The sequence below is a fragment of the Propithecus coquereli genome, unplaced genomic scaffold (assembly GCF_000956105.1).
Source record: "Propithecus coquereli isolate 6110/MARCELLA unplaced genomic scaffold, Pcoq_1.0 Scaffold372, whole genome shotgun sequence".
Classification (NCBI taxonomy): domain Eukaryota; kingdom Metazoa; phylum Chordata; class Mammalia; order Primates; family Indriidae; genus Propithecus; species Propithecus coquereli.
In genome coordinates, this window is record NW_012149419.1 from 985,063 (window position 1) to 1,000,263 (window position 15,201).

A 15,201-nucleotide genomic window follows, 5' to 3' on the forward strand; every position below is an offset into this window, starting at 1 on the left:
TTAGTGCTACTGGTGAATTTTTTTATTTCAGTTATTGCACTTTTCAATTCCAGAATGTCTGTGTGGTTCTTTCTCTTTATTTTCTCTTTCTCTTTATTGCTGTTCTGTATTTGATGAATCTTTGTTCTTGTACTTTCCTTTAGTTCTTTAGACATGGTTTCCTTTTGTTCTTTGACGTTCTTTAAACATCATAATAATAGCTGATTTAAAGTCTTTGTCTAGTAAATCCTGTGTCTGGCTTTTGTTACTGCTCTTCTTCTTGTAAATGAGCTATACTTTCCTATTTATTTTTCCATCTTGTGATTTTTTTGTTGTTGAAAAGTAGACATTTTAAATAATAAAATATGACAGCTCTGGAGATGAGATTGCTACTCTCTCCAGGATTGTTATTGTGACTGTTTCTTGTTACTTAAGGTTAATGACTTCTTGAACTAATTTTGTGAAGTCTGTATTTTGTTCTATGTAGCTACTAAATTCTATGCATAATCATCAACCTTAACTAATGATTTGACAGAGGTTTCTTTAAATGCCTTGAGCCTGTAAATCTCTTAATTCTTGCCTAGTTCTGTGTGACTGTTGGGGCATACTTTCAGTGCTCTGGCAGTTTAGAACTCTGCCTTTGTTTGCACTGCCTGCTTTCTAAGAGCCTCAAAGCCAGTCAGAGGTGAGAGATTAGGGTCTTCTCAGATCTTTCCTGGATATGCACATAACTTGCAGATGTATGTGGCCTCCGTGATTTCCAGGAATATGTTGGAGCTTTTCAAAATTCCCTATGGACATCTCATTCGCCAACGTTTTAAGTTTTGTGATCAGCCCTTTGTTTGCCTCAAATGTTATTGCCACCTCTGATAGTTGTGATATTAAGGAAAAAATTGATCACATTTGTTTTCCACAAACATCGCTGGGGAAATTTGTTCTTAAGATAAAATTTGGACTTATAATTCTTTAGAGTGAGACTTAACATTTGATATGTAAAGGAAGGGTTGTTAAGGAGTTTGCTTGGTCAATTTTCTTCCCTCTGTTAAAACCTGAGCTTTCTTGACTGATTCTCATTCCCTTGTTCCCATGTCAGAGTTAACAGCTTTCACCTCTTATTACTCCTAAACCTTGGATATAGTTTTATTATTACATTTGCAGTGTTGTTTTTTAATGTCCGTTTTTTTGCACTTGTACTAGGACCTTCTTTGAGGCAAGACCTTTGCCATATCTCTGTATTCTGAGTGCCTGGCACTTCATAAAAGCTGATTAAGTATTTATTCAATGGAATCAAAATTTTGCTTTCAAGTTCATTTATGTAGTTATTAGATAGTATTGCCTTCGGTTAAGGTTGATGGGCTTTCAGACCATATAATAATTGGACCACAGTGGATTGATAAAAAGATATATATGCAAAGACAAATATTTATATGTTCAAGCACCATTTTAAGGGAGCTTGCTCTGTAATGCATTCCATTGGTCTGTGGTTCAGAATATTGTATAGAGCATGGTTTGTTTTAACACTGGAAGCCTTTAATGTATGTGTGCTGAAAGTTCTCGTACTGATCTCCATGGTTAATTGACAGTCTTCATTATCGTTGTAAAACACACTGTTTCTTTCAGCTTGCTGAACAGTTGTGGCTCTTAAGCTACTTTCATTATATCTATTCAGTTATGCCATCGCTGGTTGAGTTACATGTTTACTCCCAGTGTGTTGTTAGTTTTCAAACTTGGCTTATGCAAGTTGTTTTCATTATTTTAACTTATAATTTAAATGTTAAGTAAACCAGTGAAATATGAATGCAAAAAGAGTCATCATTCCTATGAAAACTTAAGGTAAAATTTTGGGAAACTTTGATAAATATGAACTGTTAAAGTTGCTGTCCAATGAGTGGATAGGATAACTATGAAGGTTTGGGGAAAATATTATTAAAGTTGAAGAGAACTGTGTATTAAATTGTTTTATAGGTGTCACTGAGTTTTCATTGCACTTTATGGAACCAAAATTAGATATTGTCAGTGAGGCATCATGCTTGTGGTTCATGTAAGACATGTGCACAGGCCAGGCGAGGAGGCTCATGCCTATAACCCCAGCAGTTTGGGAGGCTGAGATGGGAGGATTGCTTGAGGCCAAGAGTTCGACACCAGCCTGGGCAATAGCGAGACATTGTCTCTACAGAAAAATTAGAAAAATTAGCCAGGTGTGCTGATGTGCCAATTTATTCCCACCTACTTGGGAGGCTGAGGCAAGAGGATTGCCTGAGCCCAGGAGTTTGAGGTTGCAGTGAGCTGTGATAATATCACTGCATTCTAGCTCGGGTAACAGAGTACAGCCCTGTCTCAAAAAAAAAAAAAGAAGCACACACAAAGAAAAAGCCTGTTTTAATAGTACCTAGATCAAGATTGGCAAATTAATGCACATTTGTTAAACGCATGAGTGAAGCTAAAAACTTTACAGTACCTATGCATAATTTTTTAAAGGATTCCCAATTTAAGTAAATTTTTCTTTTAAACAATTAACAAGAGTGCCTGTATTATCCTTATTCATTTTCTTTATTCCCATACATGTTTGTTGCAGTATTAATATATACAATTAATGAAGTATTAGATCAAGATAAATTTATGAATATGGTTGTCTTTAAATTGTCATGACAGTGTGTTATTCTGTATATGTGGATACACACACACAATTAATCTAAAATTTAAATATTTAGTATATTGAAAATTATTACTTTCATGTTTAATTTATTAAATGTACTTGGTTTTCTTCATAGGGGTTCACCTGGCACAGTGGCAGCTCCTCACCTGGCTCCCACAGGTGTCAGTTGGGCTGACAAGGTGAAGGCTCATCATACAGTCTCTACTGCTTCTTCAGATGGAGCACCTGCCCAATCTTGCCCACCGATGATAGTGCAGAAGCCTTCGCGCAGAAATGGCAAGTGACTTTGAATTAGCCTTTTTGCATCGTAGGTGGGTGGATATATAGAGACATTTATTTATTTATTTTTTAAAATTGGTCCTAATAGAGTTATACGTTCATCGTTTTGTGCCATCTTTGTGATATTAATTTACCATGGTTAAAACCATAAAATAATCTTAAAGACTGAGCATAATTACTTTTCAGCACTGAATGATAGCTTATGGAGATCATTATAGTTTCAGGTTTGCCCTTTGTAAACTTTAAGGAGAATATGAAATCTTTTGTCAATTAATTGATAAGATCCTTTAGAATTCTTTTGACTTAAAGTAGAAAAAAATAGGCTAGTCCGTTCTCTAGGCAGAATACACTTTTAAGTAGCATGTTACTACTTTAGCTGTTTAATATTTGATTATTATTTTGGTACTGCAAAATCATCTGTGTTTATCTTTGCTCACACATCCATTTTCTGTACTATCAGAATGATTAAGGAACACAAATAAATAGAAAGGGTATTATTTTTAAGGCCCACCTTGAAGACTTAATCCCATAAGAATTTTGTTCATAAAATCTTTTTATACATCTATAGAGGCTGAGATTTTAGAATGATATTAAATAGTACAGAGTTTATCTTATGAGTTTAGGAGAACTTCAGAAACTGCTTTCTGTTTTCTTCAGTGGATGATCCCATTGGAGCTTTTTGGTTCAGAAAGAAGCATTTCATTGTACATGACAAAGACATTGCTATCTTTGCGTTATGGATGTGTTTTATTTTGTTTTTCTATTTTGGTCTCAGTAAGTTGTATTTGCTTACTTCAAATAATATTCCTTTTTCCCCTGTTTTCTTCATACAGACTGAGTAGTAGAAACTTGACAGTAAGCAAGAGTTCTTTCTCCTAGGAAAATGTAGGAAAATATGAAATCATAAAGCTTAGTTTCTGTATCTTAGAAGAATCTGAGAAATGTGTTGTAAAATCAAAATTGTAAAATAAAGGAATCATGGTATTAGCACATATCCTTTTTTTGTTTAAAGCATTACTCTCAAATTATTCATGAAAAACCCATTTAGTTGAGATGAAATGATAGATCATGATTATAACAGTGCTTAAAGAGACACTTACTAATGTATTGGGAAATTGTGTTTAGGACCACTCTGGTCTTCAGTTTTAGGGTTTCAGTACATGGGTATGCACAGTGAATTATGGTGTTCTTTGGAAAAAGTAAACTGTTTTTCCTTTGCTCTCACATCACAACAGTTAACACAAATTTTTGTGATGTCCAGTCACCAAGAAGTGTGTGGGAATTTCTCCCTACCAACAACCAGTCAGTCAATTCTGCAGCAGACATCGGCTTGTTGTCCTCTAATTCAGTTCAATTCTGACAGTATTGACCTAGAGACAGCATCAGATCCCACAGGTTGAGGGCTCAGTCCCGCAAGACTGCCTCCCACTTCTGATGCTAATTGCAAACTCCAGATTGTTTTACCTATCTGACTGACCAGCTATAAATCAGGGTTCCTACCACTCCCTCCTTGAGTTTCATTAATTTGCTAGCGTGGCTCACAGAACTTAGGGGAACATATTTACCAGTTTATAAAGGATACCGCAAAAGCTACAGATGCAGATAGGCACAGGGCAAGGTATATGGGAAGGGTGCAGAGAGCTTCCATGCCCTCTCCAGACATACTACCCTCCAGGAACCTCCAAGTGTTCAGCTATCTGGAAGCTCCCTGATTCTTGCCTTTTTTGGTGGGTTTTTATAGAAACTTCACTACCTAGGCATGATTGATTAAACTATTAAAGATCAACTTAATCTTTGGCCCCTCCCCACCTTTTGGATGGCGTGGGGCTGAAAGTCCCAACCTTCTAATACTTCCTTGGTCTTTCCAGTGACCAGCCCTCATCCTGAAGCTACCTAGGGGCTGCCAGCCACTAGTCAACTTATTAGCATACAAAAAGATACTTACCATTTTGGAAATTTCAAGGGTTTTAGGAGTTGTTTGCCAGGAAACTGGGATATTTCACAGTATCAAAGTTTGTAATTATGTATTATAAAAAATATTTCTAGTTAAAGATGACAGAATGACCATGTGCCTTTAATGTGCTCTTCCCCAAACCCCGCTAAAATGGTATAAAAGAGTTCAAAAGTTGGACTTAAGGAAAAAGAAGAGAAAAGATGATATGAACAAATTTTTGAAGTTGGAAAGGAGAATGATCAATGATAACTGAAAAAATTTGAGTAAGCTAGCTGAATCCTAAGCTAAAAAGAGGGGGCAAAACTGAAAAGCAATCCAGTTTGTTTCATGAAATTCCTACAGTAAAGTTCAAAAATCGGTGGGAGCAGGTATCTCTGGAAGAGAGCGCAAAGGTAGGAGTGGTACTTTAAGAAGAATTTAGTCTCCTGAACCCTCCCATCTCCCTCTTCCTCAACTCTAAACAGTAGTATGGCTGTACCTCCCTCACTCCAGGAGAATATTGGAGGTTTATTCTCTAGAGAAGGTTTAAAAAAAATGGTATCTGACCTGAGGTCTGCCAGCCACATTGAAAGATGGGAGTAGTGTATTGAAAACATGGGATTAAGTGGAAGAATCTATTATGTTGAGGTCATCCACCTCCAGCCTTTTTTCCTACCGAGCTTCCAGGTTTCCAGTTCAAGAAAATCCATACTCAAGGAACACGTTCAGATCTGAGGTAGATCATGAGATACTGGTCTTCAAGGATAATACTATAATTGGATGAGTCATTGGCAGTCTTAGGAGACTTTGGCATTTTGAAGCCAGATTGTGGCCTCTGGTAGATTTTCTGCAAAGTTGGGTGCCAGGAAATTTCTCCCATCCTGGTGCTTGTATGCCACTGCCACTGTCAAGTGGTGGAGTCTGTTACTGTCCCCTTCAGTCTCTGGTTGGTCCTATGACTTCATATTATCCATTGAATATGACAAGAGTGATGTTCTGTAATTTCCCAGCTGAGGCCTTAAGACGGCTTGCAGCTTCCGTTTTCTCCTTGTTAGAAGCCCCATGACATTTAAAGAAGCCTAGGATAGACCACTGAGTAATGAGAGACCATGTGAAGAGAAAGAGGCCATAAGAAGGAGAGGCTAGGTATCTCAGCCAAAAGCCAGTAGCAACCCTTCAGTTATGTGATTAAGTCATCATAGTACTCTTTGACTTCAGTTGAACTATTCTAGCTGACACCGTGGAGAAGAGATGAGCCACTCCACTGAGCACTGCTCAGATTTCTAACTCGAAGTGTGTGGAAATAAAATGGTTACTGTTTTAAGTTGCTAAGTTTTGGACCCAATATTTGGATAACATAAATTAAAGAATGAAATATAAAAGAATGGCTCATGCCTGTAATCCCAGCACTTTGGGAAGCTGCAGTGGGAGGATTGCTTAAAGCCAGGAGTTTGAGACCAGTGTGGACAACATAGTGAGTCTGTCCCTATAAAAAGAAAAAGTATGGTGGCATGCACCTGTAGTCCTAACTACTTGGGAGGCTGAGGCAGGAGGATCACTTGAGCCCAGGAGTTCAAGGTTACAGTATGCTATGATTGTGCCACTGTACTGTAGCCTGGATGACAGAGTAAGACCCCATCCCTAAACAGAAAAAAGACAAAAAAAGAGGGAAATCATGAATGAGATAACTCATTAAAGGAAATTTCTTATAACCGACGGACATAGGCTTCTAGGCCAAATGGACCTATCAGGTGCCCAATACCAATGGATGAAAACAGAGTGACACTAAAATATGTTGGGGAATTTCTGAATACTACAGAAGATGAGATACTTTAAATGATTGGAGAGAAAATAATAAGTTTGTATGCAAATGACCAAGAATCAGAATGGCACCTGATTTTGTAAAAATACCAATAGGAGCCATAAGAAAATTGTGCCGTCTCCAAAATTCTGAAGGGAAATAATTTCTAGTCCAAAATTCTGTGTCCAACCAAATTATCCATTAAAAGTGAGAGTAGATTAAAGACTTTCAAATATGCAAGATCTCAAAAATTTTTTTACCTCTCATGGACCCAACCATTATTGGCAAGAACCAGCACAGAAGAGAAGGTAAAAACTCTGTGTTGGTGATCCCAGGATGATAGCTGTGACTAGGTCTAGAGAACAACCAGTATAGTTTTTTTTTTTTTGAGGCAGAGTCTCTCTCTGATGCCAAGACTGGAGTGCAGTGGTGTGATTGTAGCTCACTGTAACCTCCCGACTCCTAAGTTCAAGCAATCTTCCTGCCTCAGGCTCCTGAGTAGGTGGGACTACAGGTCCAGTGCCACACTCAGTCCGGATTTTTGATGATCACAGTGCTCCGGAAGAGAAGAATCCAGGAAGATGAAAGAATTTCTTAAAACATGTATTACATATATTAAGAGATTTAAATTTTAGGACAGTTGGGAGTTGAATTAATTCTGAGGATAGTAGAAAACACTGAAGCTAAATTACAGAGAGAAAAGAGGAAAGTGCAGAGGAGAATACAGGAAGCACTCTTGTAAAAGGAGTCCATGGAAGAGTGGAATGAATGGTGCAAAAGCAAAATTGGATGTGAGGATCACTGAGAATTTCCTCAAACTATTGGAAGTCATCAGGTTTCAGATTCAAGATGCACTCTAAACCCCAAGGAGGAAAAATACAAAACAAATCTCATCTAGAGATTTATATAATATATAATAAAACTATTGAAGATTAAAGAAAGAAAATCTTTACAAGTAGTTAGGAAAAAAAGATAGCATTTTCAAAGGAGCAAGAGCAACCAGATAGCTGACTTCACAAAAGAAACTATGGGAGCCAGATGATAGTGGAATGATATCTTTAAGGTGCTGAAAGAAAGGAACTGACAAGTTGGACTTCAGTATCCAGCAAAAATATGCTAAAAAATGAAGGTGAATTAAAGATAGTTCCAGAGAAATAAAAATTGAAAAAATTTGTAATCAGCATACCTGCACTAAAGGAAGTACCACAGAGAATTTTTTAGGTGGAAGGAAAATGATCCCATATGGAAACCCAAAAATGGATGAAGGAATGAAGAACACCAGAAGGAGAAACACTTGGGTAACATTAAATGCACATTGACTGTGTGAAATAATATCTGCTGGCTCTGGAAATATTTGTATATTGAAAATTTATGATAATACAAAAGACAGGAGAGGAATAAATGGAATTTATGTTTTCTAAGGTTCTATTATTGTCTGGGAGTTTATAAAAGTATTAGTTTGTATTTGATTGTATTAAATCAAGGATGCATGTTGTAAACTCTAGGAAACCACTAAGAAGAGCAAAAGTATGTGTAACTAGTAACTTCACAGAGGGGAAAATAGAATAATAAAATCATTTGATTAATACAAAGGAAGACAAGAAAGGAGAAAAGAGAAACATAAAACAGATGAGACAAATGAAAAATAAATTACAAGATGGTAGAAGTAAATTCAAATATATCAATTCCTGTATTATATGTAAATTGTCTAAATATTCAATTATAAAGTCAAAGATTATAAGACTGCATTAAAAGCAAAGCCCAACTATATTTGCATATGAAAGATATTCTTTCAATGTGAAGATGTAGAAAAGTCAAAAAGATGGAAAAAGATATTCTATGCATACCCTCCCTATTCAAGTCAAAGCTGGGAGGCTGGATACAGTGGCTCACTCCTGTAATCCCAAAACTTTGGAAGGCTGAGGCAGGAGGATCACTTGAGGCCAGGAGTTGAAGATGGCCAGGACTAGCCTGGGTAACATGGTGAGTCTCGATCTTTACAAAAAAATAATGAAAAAATTAGCCAGACATGGTAGCATGCATCTGTACTGCTACTTGGGAGGCTAAGGAGGAGGATCACATGAGCCAAGGAGTTCAGGGTTACAGTGAGCTATGATTTGGCCACTGCACTCCAGCCTGGGTGACACAGCAAGACCCTGAATCTTAAAAAAAAAAAAAAAAAATCAAATCAAAACTGAGTGTGCTTTAATATTAGACAAAATAGACAAAGTAAACCAGAAACATTTTAAAAGGAGATATTTCTTAATGATTAAAGGTTCAATCAATGGGGAAAAATTTATAAAGTATCAGTTCAATAGAAAAATATAATAATTCTAAATTAATATGTATCTAACATAACTTCAAAATATATAAAGCAAAAATTTATAGAACAGAAGGGAAATACTGAGAAATCTACTGATACTGGGAAACTTTAACATAATTGTCTCAACAAGTGACAGTACAAGTAGATAAAATTCCATAAAAATATAGAATATTTGAACAACCTGATCAATGAACTTGACATAATTGACATGTCTAACAAATAATGCATATTCTTTTTCATTGTTTTTCTTTTAATGCTTTGATCCAGATATTTTTACTAATATGCATTCTGGTCTACTAATTCTCTGTTTCCTCTATCTACTAATCCTCATGTCTGATCTTCTATTTAGGCAGTCTATTAAATTTATAATTTCCATTATTTACCATTTCCAAAATGTCTATTTGGTCATTAAAATGTAGCTTCCAATATCTGCTGGTAATCTCTATTTTTCCATATTTTCTTGAACATATTTATCATAGCTATTTTAAAACATCTATGCCTGATAAAGTATCTGAAATGCCTATGGGTTTACTTTAAAAACATTTATGGGAGATTTTCAGTTATTTGACCTTGTTTTTTATTTTTAGCATGCCTCACAATCTAACACTGTGTAGTAAAGATTATAAATCTCCTTCTAAGGGGACTATTTTTTCTCTCTGGCAAGATGATAGAGAACAAACAGATCACCCTAATACTCTCAAGGTTTGGTTTGAGATTTTATTAAGGTTGATGTGTTTTATTTTGTCCTTATTCCTTCCAGGGTCTCAAATGAAAAGCTGGGGTATCTGCCAAGGCCACTACATTCCCGAATTTTAACTTTCGTTTCCTCAGCACTGTACAATTGCTGTAGTATCTGTTTAGCTCATTAGCTTTCCAACTGCTGCTTTCTGCTAGGTTTCTTGGAGTCCTGCCCTGTATATGCAAAGCCTAGCAGTTCTCAGACTTCTTAAGGGTAGATTGAATGCAGACTTTTTGGTTCACTTCTGTGCAGTCCCCTCCCATCCCCTCCAAGATTTTTGCCCCTGAAGTCCCAGTTGCTTTAGAGTCCCTGAACTCCAATATCTGTTTCAGCTTGTTGAGAGTGCTGGTTTCTGCTAGGACTCACTTCCCCTGGACTCTGAATTCCACATATCTTCAGGGAAAATGCTACGGTGAATTGGATATAATGCTGTTCTCTTTTCTCAGGAATTGTAGTTCCTCAAAACTTGACCGTGTTGGTTGCTTTCCAGTGCTGTTAAACAGTTCATTTATATATTTTGTCTAGTTTTATAGTTATTTTTGGCAGGAAGAGCACCTATTTTGATACAAGCTACTTTGTCATGGCTGGAACTGTAAGTCCAAATACATATTTAAGCACACATGGACAACATTTACCAAAATTGAAACATGCTGGGCCATTAGATGTGTCTCAGAAAATTTCAGGTGATTTAAGTGATTCTCTCTGTCACTGATCACAGTGGGATTAAGTTAGAAATCAATTATAAAAATATCGCTATATAATTCCCAAATTTTTGGAATTTTGGAAAATACTCCTGAGTAACCCATGGAGTCAGAGAAGACATCACAATGAAAATTAGAAAAATTAAATTGAATGAAAATGAATATCATGAGATTAAGATAAAGCTGTGCTTTGAGGAAAATGTCTAGCCTCAATTGTACATATTAGAAAAGAAAAACCACTCTGTGTCCAATTTACCAAGTTAGAAAAGAACTGCAAGTTAAACCCGAGGAACATAGAAGGAAATAAAATATATAGGTGAGAATAGAGAAAATCAACAAGGCCAAAAAGTGGTTCTTCAAATAGATTAATAAAATTAACAGACCTCTAGTTATACAGTACTGATCAAGTAAAAGAAGACACAAGTTGTAATACCAGGAATTAAATTGAGGATGTTGCTAGAGATCTCACAGATATGAAAAAGATAAGAGGATTTTATAAGCAATATTATACACTAAATTTAGAAACAGAAGATATTGATACATTTCTTGAAAAACACAACTTAAGATTTGCATTGCAAGAATTGGAAAAATTTGAAGGAAGTTATGTAAGTATTTTTTTTAATGTGAATTTGTAATTAAAAATTTTTTTACAAAGAAAATTCTAGGTCAAGAATTCACCTATGAATTCTTCCAAACATTTAAGATAAAAAAAAAAAAAAGCATGAATCTTATAGAAACTCTTCCTGAGGACAAAAATCATCTTGTTTTATGATGCTAACATAACCTTAGTATCAAAACTGAACAAGAAAATTGCAGTAAAACAATATTGTCTCTCAAGAATTAATGAAAATGGGCCGGGTTCGGTGGCTCACGCCTGTAATCCTAGCTCTCTGGGAGGCCGAGGCGGGCGGATTGTTTGAGCTCAGGAGTTCGAAACCAGCCTGAACAAGAGCGAGACCCCGTCTGTACTAAAAATAGAAAGAAATTAATTGGACAACTAAAAATATATAGAAAAAATTAGCCGGGCTTGGTGGCGCATGCCTGTAGTCCCAGCTACTCGGGAGGCTGAGGCAGGAGGATCGCTTGAGCCCAGGAGTTTGAGGTTGTTGTGAGCTAGGACGACGCCACGGCACTCTAGCCCGGGCAACACAGTGAGACTCTGTCTCAAAAAAAAAAAAAAAAGAATTAATGAAAATGTAAGTGGATAAAATAGTGATAAATAAAAATGATAATATTTTACAGTGAAGTAGGGATTATTCTAGGTGCTCTTCAATTATTGGTTGTATTACCTTGAATTTAAAGCAACTTTATTAATGGCATTTGTAAAGTTTAAAAGAAGTACAAGTGTAAAAACCATGAAATGAAATATAATTTTCAGTTTTGTACACTTCTAACGTTATTCTAAGAATGTAGAAGTTCTCCAGTCGTTTAATTGCTTGATTTGCTGTTCTTAAACATTCTTTATTATGGGAATAATTTTTCAATATAGTTTTACTGAAGGTTTATTAAAAATGTAATTTGTATTATATATAACTAATTTCTCAGTTTCTGAGAGACCTAAGTTATAGTTTCTATTTTGATACACTCCTCTTTTGGCTTGCTTCAAATATTATTTCAGTTTTTAAAATTACAAGATAATGTTTGTGTTGGCCTTTTTATTGGTTAATGGATTAGGTCCAAGTTTTAAGCAGTATTTCTTTTCATAAGGAAGCTTTCAAAGAGGTGTGTTTTTCTTTCCTTTCAAAAGTAAAGTGATCAATCAATCATAGTGCTCCTAAGGGTGAGCCAGTTAAATTAACTGGAAACTAAAATCTTTTGTTAAACTTTCTTAATTTTATAATTTAGTTTTTTTTCTCTTGGTATGTGTGATTTTTATAAGATTGATCTTATGATTTCTCTTTAAATTTGCATTATATATTTAAAGGATAAAACAAATGTATACTATAAACTAAGTTTTAATAAAGTTAAACATGGATGAAAAGTGAACATATACCAGATAATACACGACTTAAGGCATTATTATTTTGTTGCATGTCATGATGGTATTGTTATATTTTTTAAAATATTTCCATCAAGATACATACTGAATATTTACTGGAGAAATAGGTTTAGGATTTTATTTAAATTATTTCATAAAAAACAATGGGAAGGGGAAATTGATGAAAAAAGAGTGACAGAAGCCAGGTGTGGTGGCATGTCCCTGTAGTCCCGGCTATTTAGGAGGCTGAGGCTGGAGGTTTGCTTGAACCTAGGAGTTTTGGTCCAGCCTGGGCAATATAGCAAGACCCTGTCTCTGGTTAAAAAAAAAATGGCAGAATCTTGATCCTTATTGAAGCTGGATGATTGGAACATGGGGTTTATTATGCTATTTCTTTGTATTTTGTATTTGAGAACTTTCATAATAAAAAGTTTTTAAAAAGTACAGATTTAAGCATACTTTTTCTTAGAGATTTCAAAGTCCAGAACCATGAAGTAAGGGATTACAGTTTCTGACTAATAATCTTTAAGATAAGTACAATATATAGTATATGAATATACAGTATTATATTTTAAAAAATAGGAAAATGAGGTAGTATGTCAGTTACAGACATGAGCATTTTTTATTTTTTTTCCTTGAAATAAAATTTTTAATCTTCAGTGAGTCATGTGGTGGTATGACACACTAGTCTACGACACACAGAAAGTATTTACCTTTCATAGTAACACAGATTTTCAGTTTCACAAAAGTAAACTTCAGAAATTGGCTTATTTTTCTCCTGTTAATTTTCTATACCAGCTTTATTGAGCTACAATTTCCATACCATAAAATTCCCCCATTTAAAGTATACAATTCATTGGTTTTTACTATATTCACAGGTGTGTATAACCATTGCCACAGTCAATTTTAGAACTTTTTTTTAATGTCAGAAAGAAATTTCGTATCCTTTTACCTGTTACCCTTTTAACTCAGCACCCTCCATACCCCTTAGTAACATGTGGCATTATCACAATATTTTATTTTAGCCATTCTGGTAAGTGCATTAGTGTTTTAATTTGCATTTCCCTAATGGCTAATGATGTTGAACATTATAGGCTTATTTGCAATTTTTATATCCTCTTCAGTGAAATGTTTGTTCATGTTTTTTGCCTATTTTCTACTTGGATTTTTTGTAATATTACTGTTGAGTTTTGAGGGTTCTCTGTATATTCTAAACTAGTCCTTTGCTGGATACTTTCTACCCATCTGCTATTTTTCTTTTTCTTCACAGGGTCTTTTGCTCAGCAAAAGTTTGCAATTTTAATGAAATATAGTTGATTAGATCTTTTTTCCTTTATGGATCATGCTTTGGTTTCAACTCATTCCTAGCCATAGGTTCTGAGGGTTTTTTTCCTGTATTTCCTAAAAGTTTTGTAATTTTACACTTTACAGCTAAATCTGTGATCCATTTTGAGTGAATTTTTGTATACAGTGTGAATTTTAGGTCAAGGTTTATTTTTTTTTTGCCTATGGATGTCCAGTTGGTCTACCACCATTTGTTGAAAATTCTTTTCTTCCTCTATTGAATTGCTTTTGTAATTTTATAAAAATTCAGCTGGTCATACATACAAGGGTATATTTCTGGGTTCTGTGTTCTATCTCATTGACTATATGTCTTTTCCATCAATTCTACAGTGTCTCGATTACTCTAACTGTGGTAAGCCTTAACATTGGGTAGAGTGATTGCTTCCACTTCATTTTTCTTTTTCAAAATTGTTTTAGCTGTTTTAGGTCCTGTGTTTCTGTATGAATTTTGGAAGCTTATCTATATCAAAAAATGTCGCTTGGATTTTTATAGAACATATATTACAACTGTAGATCAATTTAGGCAGATTTGGCATCTTTACTATGCTGAATCTTCTGATTTAGGAACATGGTATATCTCTCCATTTGTTTAGGTCTTCTTTTATTTCTTTCATCAGCCTTTTGTAATTTTCAGGTTACACATTCTATATGTTTTTGTTAGACTTGTATCTGTTCCATTTTCTTTGATGCAGTTGTAAATTGTCTTTGGTTTTAGTTTCCGCGTGTTTATTTTTAATATATAGAAATGCAGTAGACTTTTTGAGGGTTGGTCATGTATTCTGCAACCTTACCGAACTAACGTAATAATTCTTGGAGTTTTTATGTATATTCCTTGCGATTTTCTAATAGATAAACGTGTCATCTGAAAATACGGAAAATTTTATTTCTGCCTTTCCTATCTGTCTTCTTTTCTTTTCTTTTTTTTCCTCCTGCACTCTTTCTAGAACTTTCAGCAGTATATTGAATAAGCACGGTGAGAGGGGAGATATCCTTGCCTTGTTCCAGATCTAGGGGAAAGCATTCAGGCTTGCACTATTAAGTATGATGTTAGCTGTAGATTTTTTGTGGGAGTCTTTATGAAATTGGGTAAGTTCCCTCTCTTTTATAGTTTAATGAGAGTTTTTATTGTGAGTGGATTTTGTGAAATACTTCTTCTATATCAATTGAAAAGAACATATGATTTTTCTTGTTTAGCCTGGTGACAGTGGTGGATTACATGGATTGATTTTTGAATGGTAAACTGGGCTTGCATACCTGAAATACATTTCCCTTGGTCACGGTTTATAATTATTTTATGCATTGCTATATTTGATATGCTAATATTTTGTTGGAGATTTTTGCCCTTAAGTTCATGAGAGATTTTGATATTTAGTTTTATTTTTTTATACTGTATTTGTGTGATTTAAAATTTAATTTTTATTCCCCCCCATATCTTTTTTTTTTTTTTGAGACAGAGTCTTACTCTCTT

At 34.9% G+C, this 15,201-nt stretch overlaps 1 protein-coding gene across 1 annotated transcript in view; it reads left to right on the plus strand.

Annotated features, from left to right (window-relative positions):
- The window catches only part of SCAPER (S-phase cyclin A-associated protein in the ER), a 329,861-nt gene that overhangs the window by 134,127 nt on the left and 180,533 nt on the right, over positions 1-15,201 (plus strand). Inside the window, exon 8 of the mRNA XM_012651860.1 lies at positions 2,751-2,911. Coding sequence (XP_012507314.1) covers positions 2,751-2,911 — 161 coding nt within the window. The remainder of the gene's footprint in view (positions 1-2,750; positions 2,912-15,201) is intronic.